At 39.4% G+C, this 16,032-nt stretch overlaps 1 protein-coding gene and 1 pseudogene across 5 annotated transcripts in view; one reads left to right on the top strand and one right to left on the bottom strand.

Moving 5' to 3' along the window:
• The window catches only part of Atxn2 (ataxin 2), a 111,152-nt gene that overhangs the window by 64,902 nt on the left and 30,218 nt on the right, over nucleotides 1-16,032 (bottom strand). For all 5 annotated transcript variants that reach the window (XM_055606076.1, XM_055606073.1, XM_055606072.1 and 2 more), the window contains exons 3-6: nucleotides 11,408-11,444; nucleotides 9,688-9,747; nucleotides 9,156-9,227; nucleotides 8,550-8,700 (exon numbers count right to left, since the gene is read on the bottom strand). In XM_055606076.1, coding sequence (XP_055462051.1) covers nucleotides 8,550-8,700; nucleotides 9,156-9,227; nucleotides 9,688-9,747; nucleotides 11,408-11,444 — 320 coding nt within the window. The remainder of the gene's footprint in view (nucleotides 1-8,549; nucleotides 8,701-9,155; nucleotides 9,228-9,687; nucleotides 9,748-11,407; nucleotides 11,445-16,032) is intronic.
• LOC129675931 (cytochrome b-c1 complex subunit 7-like) lies at nucleotides 13,356-13,680 on the top strand (annotated as a pseudogene).

The following is a 16,032-nucleotide window of genomic DNA, read 5'->3' as shown; positions in this document are numbered from 1 at the left end:
AGAAAGAAAGAAAGAAAGAAAGAAAGAAAGAAAGAAAGAAAGAAAGAAAGAAAGAAAGAAAGGCCAGAGTGCTAGAGAAATGACAAACCCAGCTTTTCCAGAGGACTCCAGTTTGGGACCTAGCATCCACATCATGGCTCTTTACTGTTTCTAACTTCAGTTCCAAAGGATCGAACATCCTCTTCTGGCCTCTGTGGACATTGCAGGCATGTGGTATGTATACATACATACATACATACATACATACATACATACATACATACACACACATATATATACATACCTGCAGCAAACACTAATACACATAAATAAAAAAATATTTTTAAAATAAACCTAAAACATTTTATTTTTTTAAAAAAAAGCTAACTTTCCAATTAAAAGCTGATCTTTATAGCTATGCTTGGTAGCAATCACCCGTAATGTCAACACCTAGGAGACCGAGGCAGCAGGATCAGGAGTTCTCTTCATAGCCTGTTCTAAGCCACCCTGGTCTACATGATAGAGGCCTGTCTATACATGCATGAAAGAAAAGTTCATGACCTATTCTAGCTAGCTATTCGGTCCAATAAACCATATTGGCCCATAAAATAGGGACTATTTCTGAGCCTTTCATATATCTGTAAAGATGGATCAAGATAGGGTTGGGACAATGATGACGCAGTTAAAGCACTGGCTGCTACCAGAGGACCTCACATGGCACCTAATAACTGTCTCCTACTCCAGTTCCAGGGGATTCAATGCCCTCTTTTGGCCTCCCTGGTCTCCAGGCACATATGCGGTGTAAAGACGTACATTCAGGACAAAAACTCATACACATGAAAATTATTTTTACAAATGGAAGCTGGAAAAAATAGCTCAGTGGTCAAGAGCACTGGCTGATCTTCTAGAAGACTCAGGTTCAATACCCAGCAATCACATAGTAACCTATAACCACCTCTAACTCCAGTTTGAGGTAATCCAACACCACCTTCTCCCATGGGCACTGTATGCATATGGTGCACAAACACACATGGATACAAACACCCACACATATAAAAAAAAAATAAAAAGTACAAAAAAAAAAGTTTTAAAAAAATTTTTTCAAAGATATGTGAGTATGACTACCTCCTCCCAACCCTCAACCCCTGGTTTTTTGAGACTGTCTCTGTGTAGCCCTGGCTGTCCTGGACCTCACTATGCAGACCAGGCTGGCTTCAAACTCAGCTACTACCTCCCCAGTGCTGACATTAAAGGTATGGGCCACCACTGCCTAGATGCATGAAAATGACTTTTAAAACATGTTGAAATGGCCTTTGAGAAGTTTCAGCAAGTAAAGGCACTTGCCACCAAATTTGGCAACCTGACTTTGAACCATGTTAGAAGGAGAATATACTTCCAGAAGCTATCCTCTGCACTCCACTTGTACATGAAGGTATACATACACGCATGTACACACAACATGTAAGAAGTCTCTTTTTTAAAGATGTGCTTACTTATTTATTTTTATTTAGATGAGTGCTCTATCTGCATGTACACCTGCATGCCAGAAAAGGGCTTTAGATCCCTGCATAGATGGTTGTGAGCTACCATATGGTTGCTGGGTGCTGAACTCAGAGCCTCTGAAAGAGCAGATAGTACTCTTAACCGCTGAGCCATCTCTCCAGTCCCTGTAAAAAGCTTTTAAAAATTACAATGACATTAACAAAGTTTGTATCAAGGTTCAAAAGCCCTATTATCCAGCTGGGAACAGTGGTTGCCACTTTCAGTCTCAGCACTCAGGAGACAGAAACAGAGGCAGGAGGATCTTTCTGAGTTTGAGTCTTACCTGATCTACATACTGAGTTCTAAGTCAGCCAGGGCTAAATAGTGAGAACCTATCTCAAAAAAACAATAAATGAATGAATGAATGAATGAATGAATGAATGAATGAATGAATAAGTGATTTAATTTTTTTTTTTTGAAAAGCCAAAAAGCCAGACATAAAAAGAAAGCCAGGTGGTAGTGAACACCTTTAACCCCAGCATTTAGGAGGCAGAAGGAGGAGGATCTCTTGTGAGTTCGGTGCCAGCCTAGTCTACGAAGGGAGTTCAAAGACAGTCAGAGCTATAAAGAGAAACCCTGTCTCAAAAACCCAAAACCAAAAAACAAAACAAAACAAAACAAAAAAAAAAAAAAACTGAACCACACAATAATCTATACCTTACATTGCCTGCAGTGTTTTTGCTTTGTTTTGTTTTGTTTGTGCCAGTGTCTTATTATATATTCCCAGGTGACCTAGACTCATTATATAGCCTCATATGACCTTAAACCTGCTTGCCACAGCCTCTATAAAATTAGGATTACAAGTGACCATCACGCCTAGCAGTCTGTTCCTATTTTCTTTAACCTTTGCCTTATCTGTGGCTATATTTTTAATGTTAAAAGATTAATTATGAAACGGTTAAAAATAGAAGCTGAACCACACAATGTTCATTACTACAATGTTAAGGGCAGACATCAGTTAAAGAACTGGGTTGTCACTACTTGACCACATTACTTACGTATGTCTGTTTTCTTACTCAATAACAAGTAGATAAAAATCATACCCACTTTATAAAATTATGATGACAGGAAAAAATTAACAGAAACACAACAAAATCTGACATGAGGCCTGCAGAGACGATAGCTCAACAGTTAGGAGTATGTGCTGCTATTACAGAGGACCTGCACACACACTGAGTGGCTCACAACCACTTAAACTCCAGGTTCAGGAGATCCAGTGACCTTTTTTGGTCTCCACAGGCACTTGCAGTATGACCATATGCCAACACAGGAAATTGAAAACTAATGTTACAGAAAATGGATATTGCGTTGTTAGGTGTGTCCTAAAGAGAGGCAGTTTGGGTGTGCCTCTGAAAGCCTCCATAGGTAAGAATGCCAAAGAATGGACCAGTCTTGCCTATTTTAAGGCGAGTTGCTTGGGGGAGATCTTGTCAGCTCCTACTAACTTGGGTTGGAACCCCCAACACATAACATGATGATGACATGGGGCCAGCCTGCCAAGGATGCAGAGGAGCTAGAGACTTCTTTCAAATCAATTGGACCTAAGAAAGTTCTCTCTCTCTTTTGGCTTAAAGATCCCTCATGGAAGGAACTCCTGGCAAGAGATAGGGATTCTCTCTCTGGGCTTGTAGCAGCTGGCAGGACACAGGTAAAGTAGAATTCTAAGAAAGAGAGCTAAGAAGTCCTTTTGGGTTTGGAGGAGCTCAAGAAAAAAGCAGAATAGCTATGTAAAAGGACATAGATTTCTAAAGAGCTAGCAGTTTAGCTGTAGAATCTGGCTTGTAAATGTGTATTTTGTAAATACATATTTTATATATAGTTCAGAAAATAAAGTTACCTCACTAGGCTAGCCGGTTTTTTTTTTTTTTTAAACCTCAGTTTATACCTCCCATGGCTTTATTGGTACAAATATTAATTTTTAAAAAGATAAATATTACACTAAAAACTTTTTTGAGTCTCACTATATAACCTTGGCTAGCCTCATACTCACTATGTGTACCAACTGGCCTTGAACTTAGATCTGCCTGCCTTTGTTTCTGCTCCCAAAGGCTGGGGCTAAAGGTGAAAACCACCATGCTTGGTTGACTTGTTTTTTTCTTTTACAAGAATTTAAGTTTTTTTAATTTTACATTTATTGTTTTTTTTAGGAGAGTGTGTGCATGCATGTAAGGGTCAGGGGACAACTTGTGAGTGTTTGTTCTCTCCTCCACAATGTGGGTTCTAAACTCTGGGCTGGCAGCAAACCATTTTACCTTTGAGCCACTTAACCAGCCCTGGCTTCCCCTTCCCCACTGGTGACTGAACCTAGGATCTCATGCATGCTGGCCAAACACATTCCACAGTAGTGCTGCTGGGTGTTTTTGTTTGTAATTTTTAAAAGTGTTTGTGTGTGTGTGTGTGTGTGTGTGTGTGTGTGTGTGCGCGCGCGCGCATGCGCTTTGCCTGTATGTATATCTGTGCATGGCTGGTCCTAGCATGAACAGAAGAGGGTGTCAGATTTCCTGGAAGTGAAGTTACAGGCAGTTTCAAGCCCCGATGTGAGTAATGAAAATTGACGAATCCTCTGGAAAAGCATCCAGTGCTCTTAACCACTGGCCACTTCTGTTGTATGTTTTTGTTGTTGTTTGAGACAAGATCTCAAGATCTCATGGGCCTTAAACTTGTGGCATTCTCCTGCCTCTGCCTTGTAAGTGTGGAAATAGTGAGTAACCATGCCTACCTGAAAAACGTCAATATTCTGACAGTGGTGTTTAAAAAAAAAAAAAAAAGGTTAAAAGAGATGTTCCAGGAGAAAAATTCATCTCCTTCTTTATTCAGAAAGCTTTGATGTCAAATTTCCACCCATTAGTCATTCAGCTCTGTCAATCCCTAAAAAGTTCTCTGCCATTCTATCCTTACAAAGTCTACAAAATAGCTGTATCAGCAAAAACTTTATAAGATAATGGTTAACTCAGGGGAAAAAGGGCACTGAGTCAAGGAAAGAAAGCATTCAAGACTCTCAAAGCTAAGATGATCCTTAGCACTAGAAACCAATGGCATCATTTACCTCATTTGCCCAGTACTCAAAGCAATATGTTGTTTAGATTTTTCTTTTTTTTTTAAACCATTTACTTAGTTAATTAGTTATTATATATACAGTGTTCTGCCTGCATACCAGCAGAGGGCAGCAGATCTTATTATAGATGGTTGTTAAGCCACCATGTGGTTGCTGGGAATTGAACTCAGGACCTTTGGAAGATCAGCCAGTGCTCTTAACCTCTGAGACATCTCTCCCGCCCTAGATTTTTATTTCTTTGTACTGGTGTTTTGCTTGCATGTGTCTGTGCATCACGTGAGTGCAGAGCTCAAGGAGGCCATAAGAGGGTGCTACATCTCATGGAACTCAAGTTACAAATTGTTGTGAGCCACTATTGGGGTGTTAGGAATCAAAATCGGGTCCTCTGGAATAGCAGCCAGTGCTCTTAAACTCTGAGCCATCTCTCCATCCCACAAGCTGATTATTAGTAAATTAGAATATAAAGAAAGGCAGACTGATTGTTTGGAAATTGTCCGTAAGTGTCTAACTATAACTCAGTGTTAGCAAGTACTGGCTAAATTTTTTTTTTTTCTCCAAGAAACTAAAAATCCTTGAAGTAAATCTCTAATACAAACTACTCCTTTTTAATGCAGCACTAATTACCTTAATTTATCTGAGTAATGAGAAATGCCAAATTAGTAACTGAAACTTCTGTATGTAGAGTATTCCCAAAATAACCCTTCACTCTGAAGGAGATGACAGCTTCAGCTAGGTGCTGGTGGTGCACACCTTTAATCCCAGCACTCAGGAGGCAGAAGCAGGGAGATCTCTGAGTTCAAGGCCAGTCTGGTCTACAGAGGAAGTTCCAAAGTTCCAAGACAGCCAGAGCTACACAAAAAAGGATGGCAACTTCTACCAACATATGATATATGCACATACAGGAAGGCACAGAGGGAGGGAGGGAGGGAGGGAAAAAGAGAGAGAGAGAGAGAGCACCTGACTCAAAAGCTTGGTAGAGGGTTTGCTCAAAGTGTTTGCCATGCAAGCATACAGATCCAAAATCCAAGTTCAATCTCTAGCACCCATTTGAAAGCCAAGCATGGCTGTGTTTATAATCCTGAACTGGGCAGGCAGAGACAGGCAGTTCAGAGTTCACAGTTCACTGTTCTAGCCTCAGAGAGCACCTAGTCCTACCAAAAGACCTTATCTCAAATACAAGGTGGATGTCTCCTGAAGAACTATACCCAAAGCTGACCTGCTAGCTTCCATGTACACCACACAGAAAATTCTGACTGAAGGACCCTAAACTCTTGAACACAGGCAGAATTTATCTTTAGTATGCAAAGGTCTTGCGCTCATTCCCAGCACTGGAAAATATGACTGTACAATTAATTAAACCATTGTGGGCTTTTTCAGTTTCTTTGGTTTGGTTTCTCTGTAGAGCTCTGGCTGTCCTAGAACTCACTCTGAGGATCAGGCTAGACTTGAACACAGATCTGCCTGCCTATGCCTCCTCCTCCTGCCACACTTGGCTTTCTACAAAAATACTTGACGTTACGTCAATACTCCTGTCTTCGTAAGAAAAATTAAACCATTAATACACAGTAAAAGGTATCCTTCCCCTCATGAGTACACCAAATATTTAAAAGCTGTTGCTGTCATCTGTATTTTCTTGGCATGCTGGAGAACATAAACCACCTGAGAAAAGAATAAAATAAAACAACTGATTTCAAAAAGAATGCTCTGTAAAAACTATCTCAGAAGTAATATGTTTTATTTATTTTCATCCATATTAAAGAAATGCCAATTCACTATTTAAACTTTAAACAATAATAGCATAGTCAAGGCTACGAACTCATAGTCTCAGAACCATAAAACAAAGCAAACACCCAAGCAATAGTCACACTCCATGATGCTCAAAGGCTGAGATAAAAGGATCAAATCTGGGGTACAGAGGTACTTAAAAAGCCAAGTTCCTATCTCAAAATGGGCAAAGCAAACACATAAATAAAGAAAAGCCAGGCTAGAGATGTAGCTCAACTGCTGCATGCTCACCTAGCATGTATGGGCTAGGGTTTAATAAAACCTGGGACACTGGAATATATCTGCAACCCCAGTATTGGGGAGTGAAGGCAGGATGCTTTATCATCCTGACAAAGAAAACCTGTCTTTAAAAACTAAACAAATGCTGGACACAGTGCACATGCCGTTAATCCCACCACTTGGGAGGCAGAGGCAGGACAGCCAGAGCTACACAGTAAAACCCTTGGAGGGAAGAAGGGCAATGACAACTAAACAAACAACAAAACATTCGAACATCAGAGTTGCAGCTGGGGCTCAGTAGTAGGGTTTATTTAGCACATGTACAGCCATGGAAAGGAACTCTAGAATTGTAAAAACAACACAAGTAGAGCCTAGTGGAGTATAGCAAAGTGGTCAGCTAGTATGCAGTGCACTAGGCTTGATCCACAACACTCCCAAAACAAGCACACTCCAAACACAACAAAACAGCCAAAAATCATTTTTTCTGTTACAGCCAATAATCCTCAGAATGCTGTGTGTACACTCAACCAAAGTTTGTTTTTCCCCTTTGTGTTATGACCAAAGTCACTCTTAAAATTTACAAACATGAAATCTTGCTGAGCAGTGGTGAATGCCTTTAATGCCAACACTACGGAGGGCAGAGGCAGGTGGATCTCTGTGAGTTCAAGGCCAGCCTGGTCTACAGAGTTCCAAGATAGCCATAGCTATAGAAAGAAACCCTGTCTTGATAAAACAAAACAACAATAAAAACAAAAACAACTAAAAATTTCCAAAAGTATAAAAATACACTATGTGGTATTCCAAATCATAAGTAAAATTCACTCTGAAGGCAGCAACTAAGAAAGCGTTTGTTTCCTTCGTCAGTGACTGAAGGTTTCTTAACAGCTGGGCAGTGGTGGTACATGTGTTTAATCCCAGCACTCTGGAAGCAGAAGCAGACAGATCTTGGAGTTCAAGGACAGCCTGGGCTACAAGGAAACCCTGTTTCAAAAAAAACAAAGGGAGGAAGGGAGCACCATAATTTCCTGTGCCTCAGAGCCTCAGTATGAAAACATTCAACCCCAAAGTACAAATAGCTCTTAGCACCAACTGAAGTATGAAAATCAACTTTAGTTAATGACAATCTAACATTCAAGAATTTTTGAATTGCAAAAATTCCCAGTGCTACCAAATGCCTCTCCAGAAGAGAGGCCAATTCCCACATGGCCTTCTTCAATCAACACTTGAAACAGGTTATGGACACACATCTACCTACGTAACTACATAGTCACGTTGAAATTCTCAAAATGTACAATCATATTCTGAACAGCATTTTGTTTCACTGAGATGGTCCCACTATATAGCCCAGACTGAGCTTCTGAATTTTAGGCTTACAGACAGGAGCTACCACTGCTTTTACATGCTATTATGTTAGCAAGTGCATACTGGGGCTGAAGAGATGGCTCAGTGGTTAGGAACACCCACATAGTAACTTATAATCATTGGGAACTCCAGTCCCAAGGGATCTAATATCTACTTCTGACCTCCATGGTACATGGTACACATAAATACATTTACAAAACACCTATATACATAAAACAAATAAATCTAAAAACTTCCTTTAAATGCATACTTTAACTAACTATACTTCTAAAAGTACCAAGTTATTTTCACTTAAGTTTTAAATATTTTCTAATAAAAATGCATTAAAACTCCCATTTGGAATTTTACAAAAAGCATTATTTATATTACTCTAGAAAATATATCTAATTTAAAAAAAAAAATTTCATTTCCAGACCTAAGGACAAAGCCTACTGCCTCAGCACTGGGAAGGCAAAAGCAAGAGAATCAAGAGTTCAATGTCAGCCCCAGCCACACAGTAAGATACTGCCTCAAGGGAGAGAAAACCCAGTTTATTGAACTCGGAGAATTGCTGCTGCAGTGGGCAAATTACACCAGGATTAGAGTGACTTAGGAAACCAAGGCCTACCTCTTCGTGCATAACTGGAGTCTGTATCTTTAAATTGTACCACAACAAAGTCTGAGCATTTGAACAAAATACTCTCCATTATTTCTTCACGTTTTGGCCCCGAAGTGGTTTCTGTACTTTTCTCATGTGCAGCATCAAGTACCAAATCACACTAAAATAAAAACATTAAAAACATTCATTAAGTAATATTTACAGGGCTATTTTAGCTCATCAAAGCATTCACTTTTTAATAATCAACTCCTATTTAGATCTGTCACGTACCAACAACTAGAAGCTCGCGAATCTAAAAACGTTTCTTACTAGTGTCTGAAGCACACTAACGTTAAAGGAGAGCAGTAACTCAGCACACCTTTCTTTTAGCTCCAAGTCTGAAAATGGTTGTAGATAATAAGCACACACAACATTTTCAGTTACACAAACCAGACATTAAATAGTAAGAATTTCTTACTAGAGAAAACAGTCCCAGTGGTTTTAAAAAAAAGTATGGTGAAGACACTTTTACTTGATAAGAAATATCATCTCATAAGCTCAACTGTTCAGACCCACAACAAGACACTCAGGAAGCAACAAGATCATAAAAAAAAATGACCAAATGGTAAAAATTACCTTAGGACTGTATGTTTTAAAAACTCCTTCATATACACCTCCATTTTTCACTTGTACTTCACATTTCGATCCCTAAAAGACACAATTAAAATTAAAAAAAAAAAAAAAAGTGTGCTACCCCACCAGAGAGAAGTGTTTTCATTTCACTTTACTCAGTAATGGATACTGGCTGGCTGGCTCTGATAAAGTTTCAACACATTAACTTTACACAAAATTCTCTACATAGTACAGGACTGGCAACTCCAAAGTGAATGTAAACTGAATGCTAAAACTACATACTTCTGTCCCTGGTACCATCAGATACCAAAGTATTACACAAAAGACAATCAACTATAAGCACTACTTTATGTACAACAGGGTTAGCAAGAATTATCTTTACTATGAGTTATAATCAACTGAAGAGCATTCTAATGTATTTTTTAAATCTTCATTATATATAACCTGATAATATTAGGCTGAAAATTGTCTACATTTTAACTCAATGAAATATTCCACCCCAAAGGAGTTTATCCCCAAAAATCAGGTAACTTACAACAACTGATGTAAGTATATGAACCATCCTCACGTTTGCATAGATCCCATCAAAAGAAATCTGAAATGTTTGAAAAATAAACATTGTAAGTTGGTCTTTGTAACTGCCTATATACTAAAGCTAATGCAATGCTCCTCTAGCTGTAAGACGTTTGTATTATAATGTACAAATTAAGAGCTGGTTACTATCATATTTTGTTTCCTTAGAAGAACAGAAAGAGTTTTAAACAGTGAAATCAATCAATGAAAAATAATAATTACTATGACATAAAACTAACAAAAACAGCAGACTTACACCTCCATGTGTGAGAAAGCAAAAACCTCTGAAGAGGACAAATCAATGTTTGCAGGGGTCCATGTCAGGTAGGGAATGTCATATTGTCTTGTGTGCAGTAGTGGCTGCAGGATTATAAACTTTTTAAAACTCTAGGCATAGGCAGACATGCTTGCACATACCTTTCATTTCAGCATTCTGGAAGCAGAGGCAGGTGGATTTTTGTGACTTCCAGGCTACCCTGCTCTACACAGTGAGTGGACCAGGCCAACTAGGCTGTAATATGAAAACTTTGTGTCAAAAGACACACAGGCAAAAACCTCAGACAGAAGCTGGTAAGAATGCTCAGTGGGTAAAGACACAGGAGCCTGATGTCCTGAGTTCAGTCCCCTTATGGTGGTCTCGGACTACCAGATCTGCACCATAGCACATCTGCTACCCAACACTAAATAAAAATACACAACAGAGTTAACCTTCAGCTGGGCTTGAGAGTAGCTGGATGGCAGAGTGCTTAGCTAACACATTAAAGAGCCTGAGGACCAAAGGCAACTGAGTGGTGAGGAAAGGCCTCACCACCTGGGTCCTGAGAGTGTACAATACATCTTAATAAAGCAGAGAAGTGGTGAGCAGGGCACACCTTGCACAACTACCTTCTCTCAGCATGTCTGAATCAAGGCAACATTCCAAGCCAGACTAACCGTAACTCTAACCCTGACTCTCAGAAAGATAACCTGACCAATAAAGAACATGTTTTAAAACTCAGTAGCAGTCAGATATCTATGAGTGTGAGGGTAGCCTGGTCTACATAGCAAGCTCCACACCAGACAAGGCTATACAGTAGGCCTGTCCCAAAAAACAAACAAACAGGTGGGCAATAGTGGCTCACAACTTTAACCCCAGCATTCAAGGTGTTTGAGGCCAGCCTGGTCTACAGATTGAGTTCCAGGACAGCCAAGGCTACACAGAGAAACAAGTGACTTGAAAAAACAAAAACCAACCAAACAAAAACCACCAATCAGTGGCAGCTTCCCATATGGAACTTTATGCCTTTTGTATTCATTTTAACTCACTGATAAAAGTTGGAAAATGTCAGACCAGAAGACATTTCTTTCCAAGGAAGAAAAATAAAATGAGTTAAAATAGCACATTAATCCAAACAAAAAGCCCAAAGAACTTTTGCAAACTCTGGTCCTAGAACACTAGAACACTTGACTTGGTATCAGTATTATACATGCCACAAACACTATTACAAGAAAACTGTACATTTCAAAGTCCTTACTGAAAAACAGCTCATAGAATCAGTAATTTTACATCAAACTGGCTCATCTATAATATAATTATCTGTTGTACAACTCAAGAGATTTTATTCTTTGCTTTATTAACTAAGTCTATGGTTAGAAACCGTACTTTATATACTTTTCCAAACAACATGAAAGTTACTACTCACCGTAGGCTGAGACAGTCCTTTGTTACTGTTCCGACCTCTGCAAAGATTAAATAGTTTTTATTAAATTCAATTTTTTTTACATTTAAAGACTACACAAACTTAATTTAAAATATTATCTTATAATTCTATTCAAATACAAGCCAGGCTCTCTGTGGAAGGGGCCATTTAATATTGTATGACAGGAAATCTAAGCAGCCATGCGATGTCCTACGAGGCCGGGGAGAGATCACCAGAGAGAGATGAAAGAAACACAAGACTGTGTTTTACCAAAACCAAATGAATGAGCCAGGATGAGTGGTTGCATGCCTTTAATCCCAGATCTAGGGAGGTAGAGACTGTGCAGCCTAGTCTACACAGTAAGTTCCAGGACAAACAAAACCACGAAGTGAGACCTTGACTCTAAACAAACAAACAAACAAACAAAAAACACAAATGGATAAAAGAGTGAAGACAGCCTATATGGGTGAGGTGGTGAATGGCTGCACCTCACAGGCTGCGATAGTGGGATGCTATGGATTTGAGGTCAGCCAGAGCTATTTAACTCCCCACCCAAAATAAGCCCACTGGAAGAAAAAAATAACATTAAACATAAAGCAATAGCGTTCTTAAAAGCAAGGTATGGTGATACACACCTGTAATCAACATATTTAACTAATATCCCAATCATATCTCATTTTCCCCCATCTCTGAAAATGTTTAAAAATAAGTTAAAACAGACCTTTTCAAAAGGCTTAACAGGTAAAGGCACTAGCTACCAAGCCTAATGACCTGAATTCAATTCAATCCTCAGGACTCACATGACAGGAGAGAATCAATTCCTATAAATTGTCCTCTGACCACTATACATGTGCTGTGACAAATACACACATACCGTAAGCAAATAAATGTTTAAACACCAAATAATTCTAAACACTTTTACTTCTAAATCCTACGTGTCTCTGCCAGAATTGGCATTTGATATGGCAGACCTGGTGGTCCACAGCTGTAATTCCAGCTGAGGAGTAGCTTCCTGACTTGAGGCCAGCTTGGACTACACTGTCAAATTCAAGAATTGTCCAACAAGTGCTTTTTCGTAACAACCCTCTCCCTTGGAAATGATACGGTACACAAAACTCAGCGACCAGGTTGGGAATGTAGCTCAGTGGTCAAGCATGCTTACTTAATGTGTTCGAGCCCTAAATTCAGTTTCCAATACTGCAAAAACAAAAACCCACATTAAACAACAAAACCCAGCCATCAAATGGTGCCTTGTAATGTGGACTATTTTCAAGTGAACTGACTCATAGGAAATATACCATTGTTTCTCTGCATTCTGGGGAGATTGGTTCAACACCTCATCAGAACCAAACTTCAAGGAGGTTCAAATCCATTATATGATTATTTGCATGACCATCTCACTTTGTTTATTATTTATAATATCCAATCAAATGTAAATGCTATATATTCACAATTGTATTATTTAGAGAATGACAAGAAAATAAACCCACTCTGCACTGTGCATGCTGGTATGGTTTTCCCCAAATCCTTTCCATCCATGGTTAGTTCAATCTGCAAATCTGGAACCTGTACAACCTAAGGCTTATTCTATGGCAAAAGATTGGGGTTCCTCACAAACAACAACAAAAATTATATTTCTGTTCCACATATTGTGGAGCAACACAACTGTAATCCCATTTTAAGGTTGCTGGTCTTTTTAAATTTTTCATGTGTGGGTGAATGCATACCTGGTTCCCACAGGGGCCAGAAAATGACATTGGATCCCTGGGAACCAGAGTTACAGAAAATTATAAGCAGCCATGTGAGTGCTGGAAAACAAACCCAAGTCCTCTGCAAGAACAGCCAGGGCTCTTAACCACTGGACCTTCTGTCCAGCCCCTGCAATACCATTTTAATACAGTAACCACACACTCTTAAGTCAAAATTTAAAATATTCGACTCTCAGGTTAAAATGGCGGGCAGACCTGCTGTTGCAGTGTCAAACAAGTGGCTGGATGGTTTTCGAAAATGGTATTATAATACTGCAGGATTCAATAAGCTGGGGTTAATGTGAGATGATACAATGTATGAAACTGAAGATGTAAAAGAAGCCATAAGAAGGCTTCCTGAGGACCTTAAAATGACAGAATGTTTCCCATTAAGAGAGCCCTGGACCTGAGGCATCAGATCTTGCCTAAGGAGTAGTGGACAAATGAAGAGGACAAATTCTACCTTGAACCCTATCTCAAAGAGGTTATTCAGGGGGAAAAAAAAAAGAAGAATGGGTAAAGAAGTGATCTTGTCATTGAGATCTGTGGGTATGCCTGGTCTCAGCATATTTTTATGACATTATTTCAACTTGACTCACAAGTTAAGAATTATTGGCTCTGCAGAATGCCTCACTTTAAATAAATGTCTATTGTAAACATTAAAAAATGTAAATATTCAATAAATAGCAAAAGTCAGTAAGTGGCTGGAAGCCTGGAGCAGTGCTGCCAGTTCCTCAGCAGCGACAAGAGCAGGAACTCGGCAGTATCTCACCTACCTGTTTTCCAACTGTTATCTTCCTCACCTCACTTACGTAGGCCACATGACATCTCATTTCCTTCAGGGATCCTGTAACCCTTTGCTTCATGCATTACAAAAATGTTCTTAGCACATGGCAGGATGGCTTGGTGGATAAAAGCACTTGCCACCAAGCCTAACAACCTAAGTTCTATCCCCTGGATCCACAGAGTGGATGGAAGTTGTCCTCTGACCTGTACACTCCAGTCAGGAGTCATTTGAAAAGAAAAATTCTTAAAGCCTAAAGACTCTGCTAGTAACTTGTCACAGATCTTACTATGAACCAAATACAATGTTAAGCACTAGTCTCTAATCAACCACCCGTTTTATAGTTGACAGAAATGGACCTTGACCCAAACCACCCCACCCAGTTCATAAGCAGTAAAGTCCTGCTGAAACCAGGTGCACCTAATCTAACGACCAGGCTTTTTGTTTCTAGGCTTTGCTTTCTCTCAAGGATCATATCCCAACAAGAACTTCCTGGCACTCTTGAAACTTTACAATGAAGGCTTAAAAAACAGGCTCAGTTAGTAGAGTGTAGCCAGCCCTGATTTTATCCCCAGTACCAAACAAAAATAAGGTACAGTGAGACACACTTGCAATCTTTGCACTAAGGAGGTAAAAATCAGGATCAAGAATTAAACGTCTGGACCACAAAGATGGCTCAGTGTTAAAATGTAGTTACTGTTCTTCCAGAGGTCCAATTCTGTTCCCAGCACCAACGTGGGATAGCTTAAAATAGCCACAATTGTATTAATATTTAATCTAATATCAGGGGTCTAACACCTTCTTCTGGCCTTTGCAAACACTGCACATACAGAAACACACTTATATATAATAAATCTTAAAACAAAAGCAGTTCAAGGCTAGCCTCAGCTACACAAGAGCTTGAGCCCAGCCTAGACTATATGAGAATCTGTCTTTAAAAGAGCTACCTCCTCCTCCAGGGTCTAGCCCAATTAAATGGATGGAACTATAAAAGATCATGTTTAGTAAAATACCCAGACCCATAAAGACATAAATGTCATATGTCCTCTATTATCTGAAGTGCCTAGCTCCAAATCTTCAGATATGAGTACATATCCTGGAGTAACCACAGAAAACAGGAAAGTAAGGAAGCAGTATGGTGGCACACACCTTTAATCCCAGCACTTAGAAAGCACAGGCAGGAGGCCAGCCTGATCAGCATAGTGAGTTTGAGGACAGTCAGGACAGAAGGACAGACAGATGGACGGATAGAAGAGAGGAAGGAAGGACTGTTGCTGGGGATATTACATAAATCGTTTCCATGAACTTTTCTCATCTGAGCTGACAACACTTCCTCCAAAAGCCAAAGGCAACCTAACCAAAAAACCTAATACCCAGACACGGAAAGCCTTCTTCTGAGTTGTTGGTCACGGCTGTCCAAAAGACTGATAAATACACAGCCTATTGATCACCCCTCAGAGGTGTAAGATAAGTCTATATTGCTGAAGACAAACATATGTATCAGAAATAGGACCCAGAGGCACCTGAGCTGAAATTAACCCAAATGCCTCCACCCTGAGGACTAGCTTTCATTGTACCAGAAGGCAATGATGCCTATAAAACACAAAGGGTGCAGTAGTGGCATGCAGACTTTGGTAGGTAACAACCACCCTACCTTTAAAATGGCTGACAAGCCTGTTTGGATGGACCACTGGCCTATGACAAAAGAAAAATTACAGGTACTAGAACAGCTGGTTTCAGGAGCAGCTAAATGCTCATTGAGGAATCTATCAGCCCATGGAATTCCCCTGTGTTTGTTATAAAAAGAAATCAGGAAAATGGAAGATGTTAACAGATTTAGGAGCCATAAATAAGATGACTTAGCTAGTAGGCTCTTTACAGCCTGGAATCCATTGCCTTCTTTATTTACCTAAGCCATGGCCTTTGATAGTAATTAATTTAAAAGATTGCTTTTTCACAATCCCATTGCACAGACATGATGGGGAAAAGTTTGCTTTTTCAGTATCTATTTATAATAATAGTTGTCCAATAAAGAGGTATCATTGGAAAGTCTTACCACAAAGAAGTTAAACATTCCTTCTCTTTGCCAATATTTT

Source organism: Psammomys obesus, unplaced genomic scaffold (assembly GCF_907164565.1).
Source record: "Psammomys obesus unplaced genomic scaffold, mPsaObe1.curated_primary_1811, whole genome shotgun sequence".
NCBI lineage: Eukaryota > Metazoa > Chordata > Mammalia > Rodentia > Muridae > Psammomys > Psammomys obesus.
Note: the sequence above shows the minus strand (reverse complement) of the source record. Positions and strands in the feature narration are given on the sequence as shown.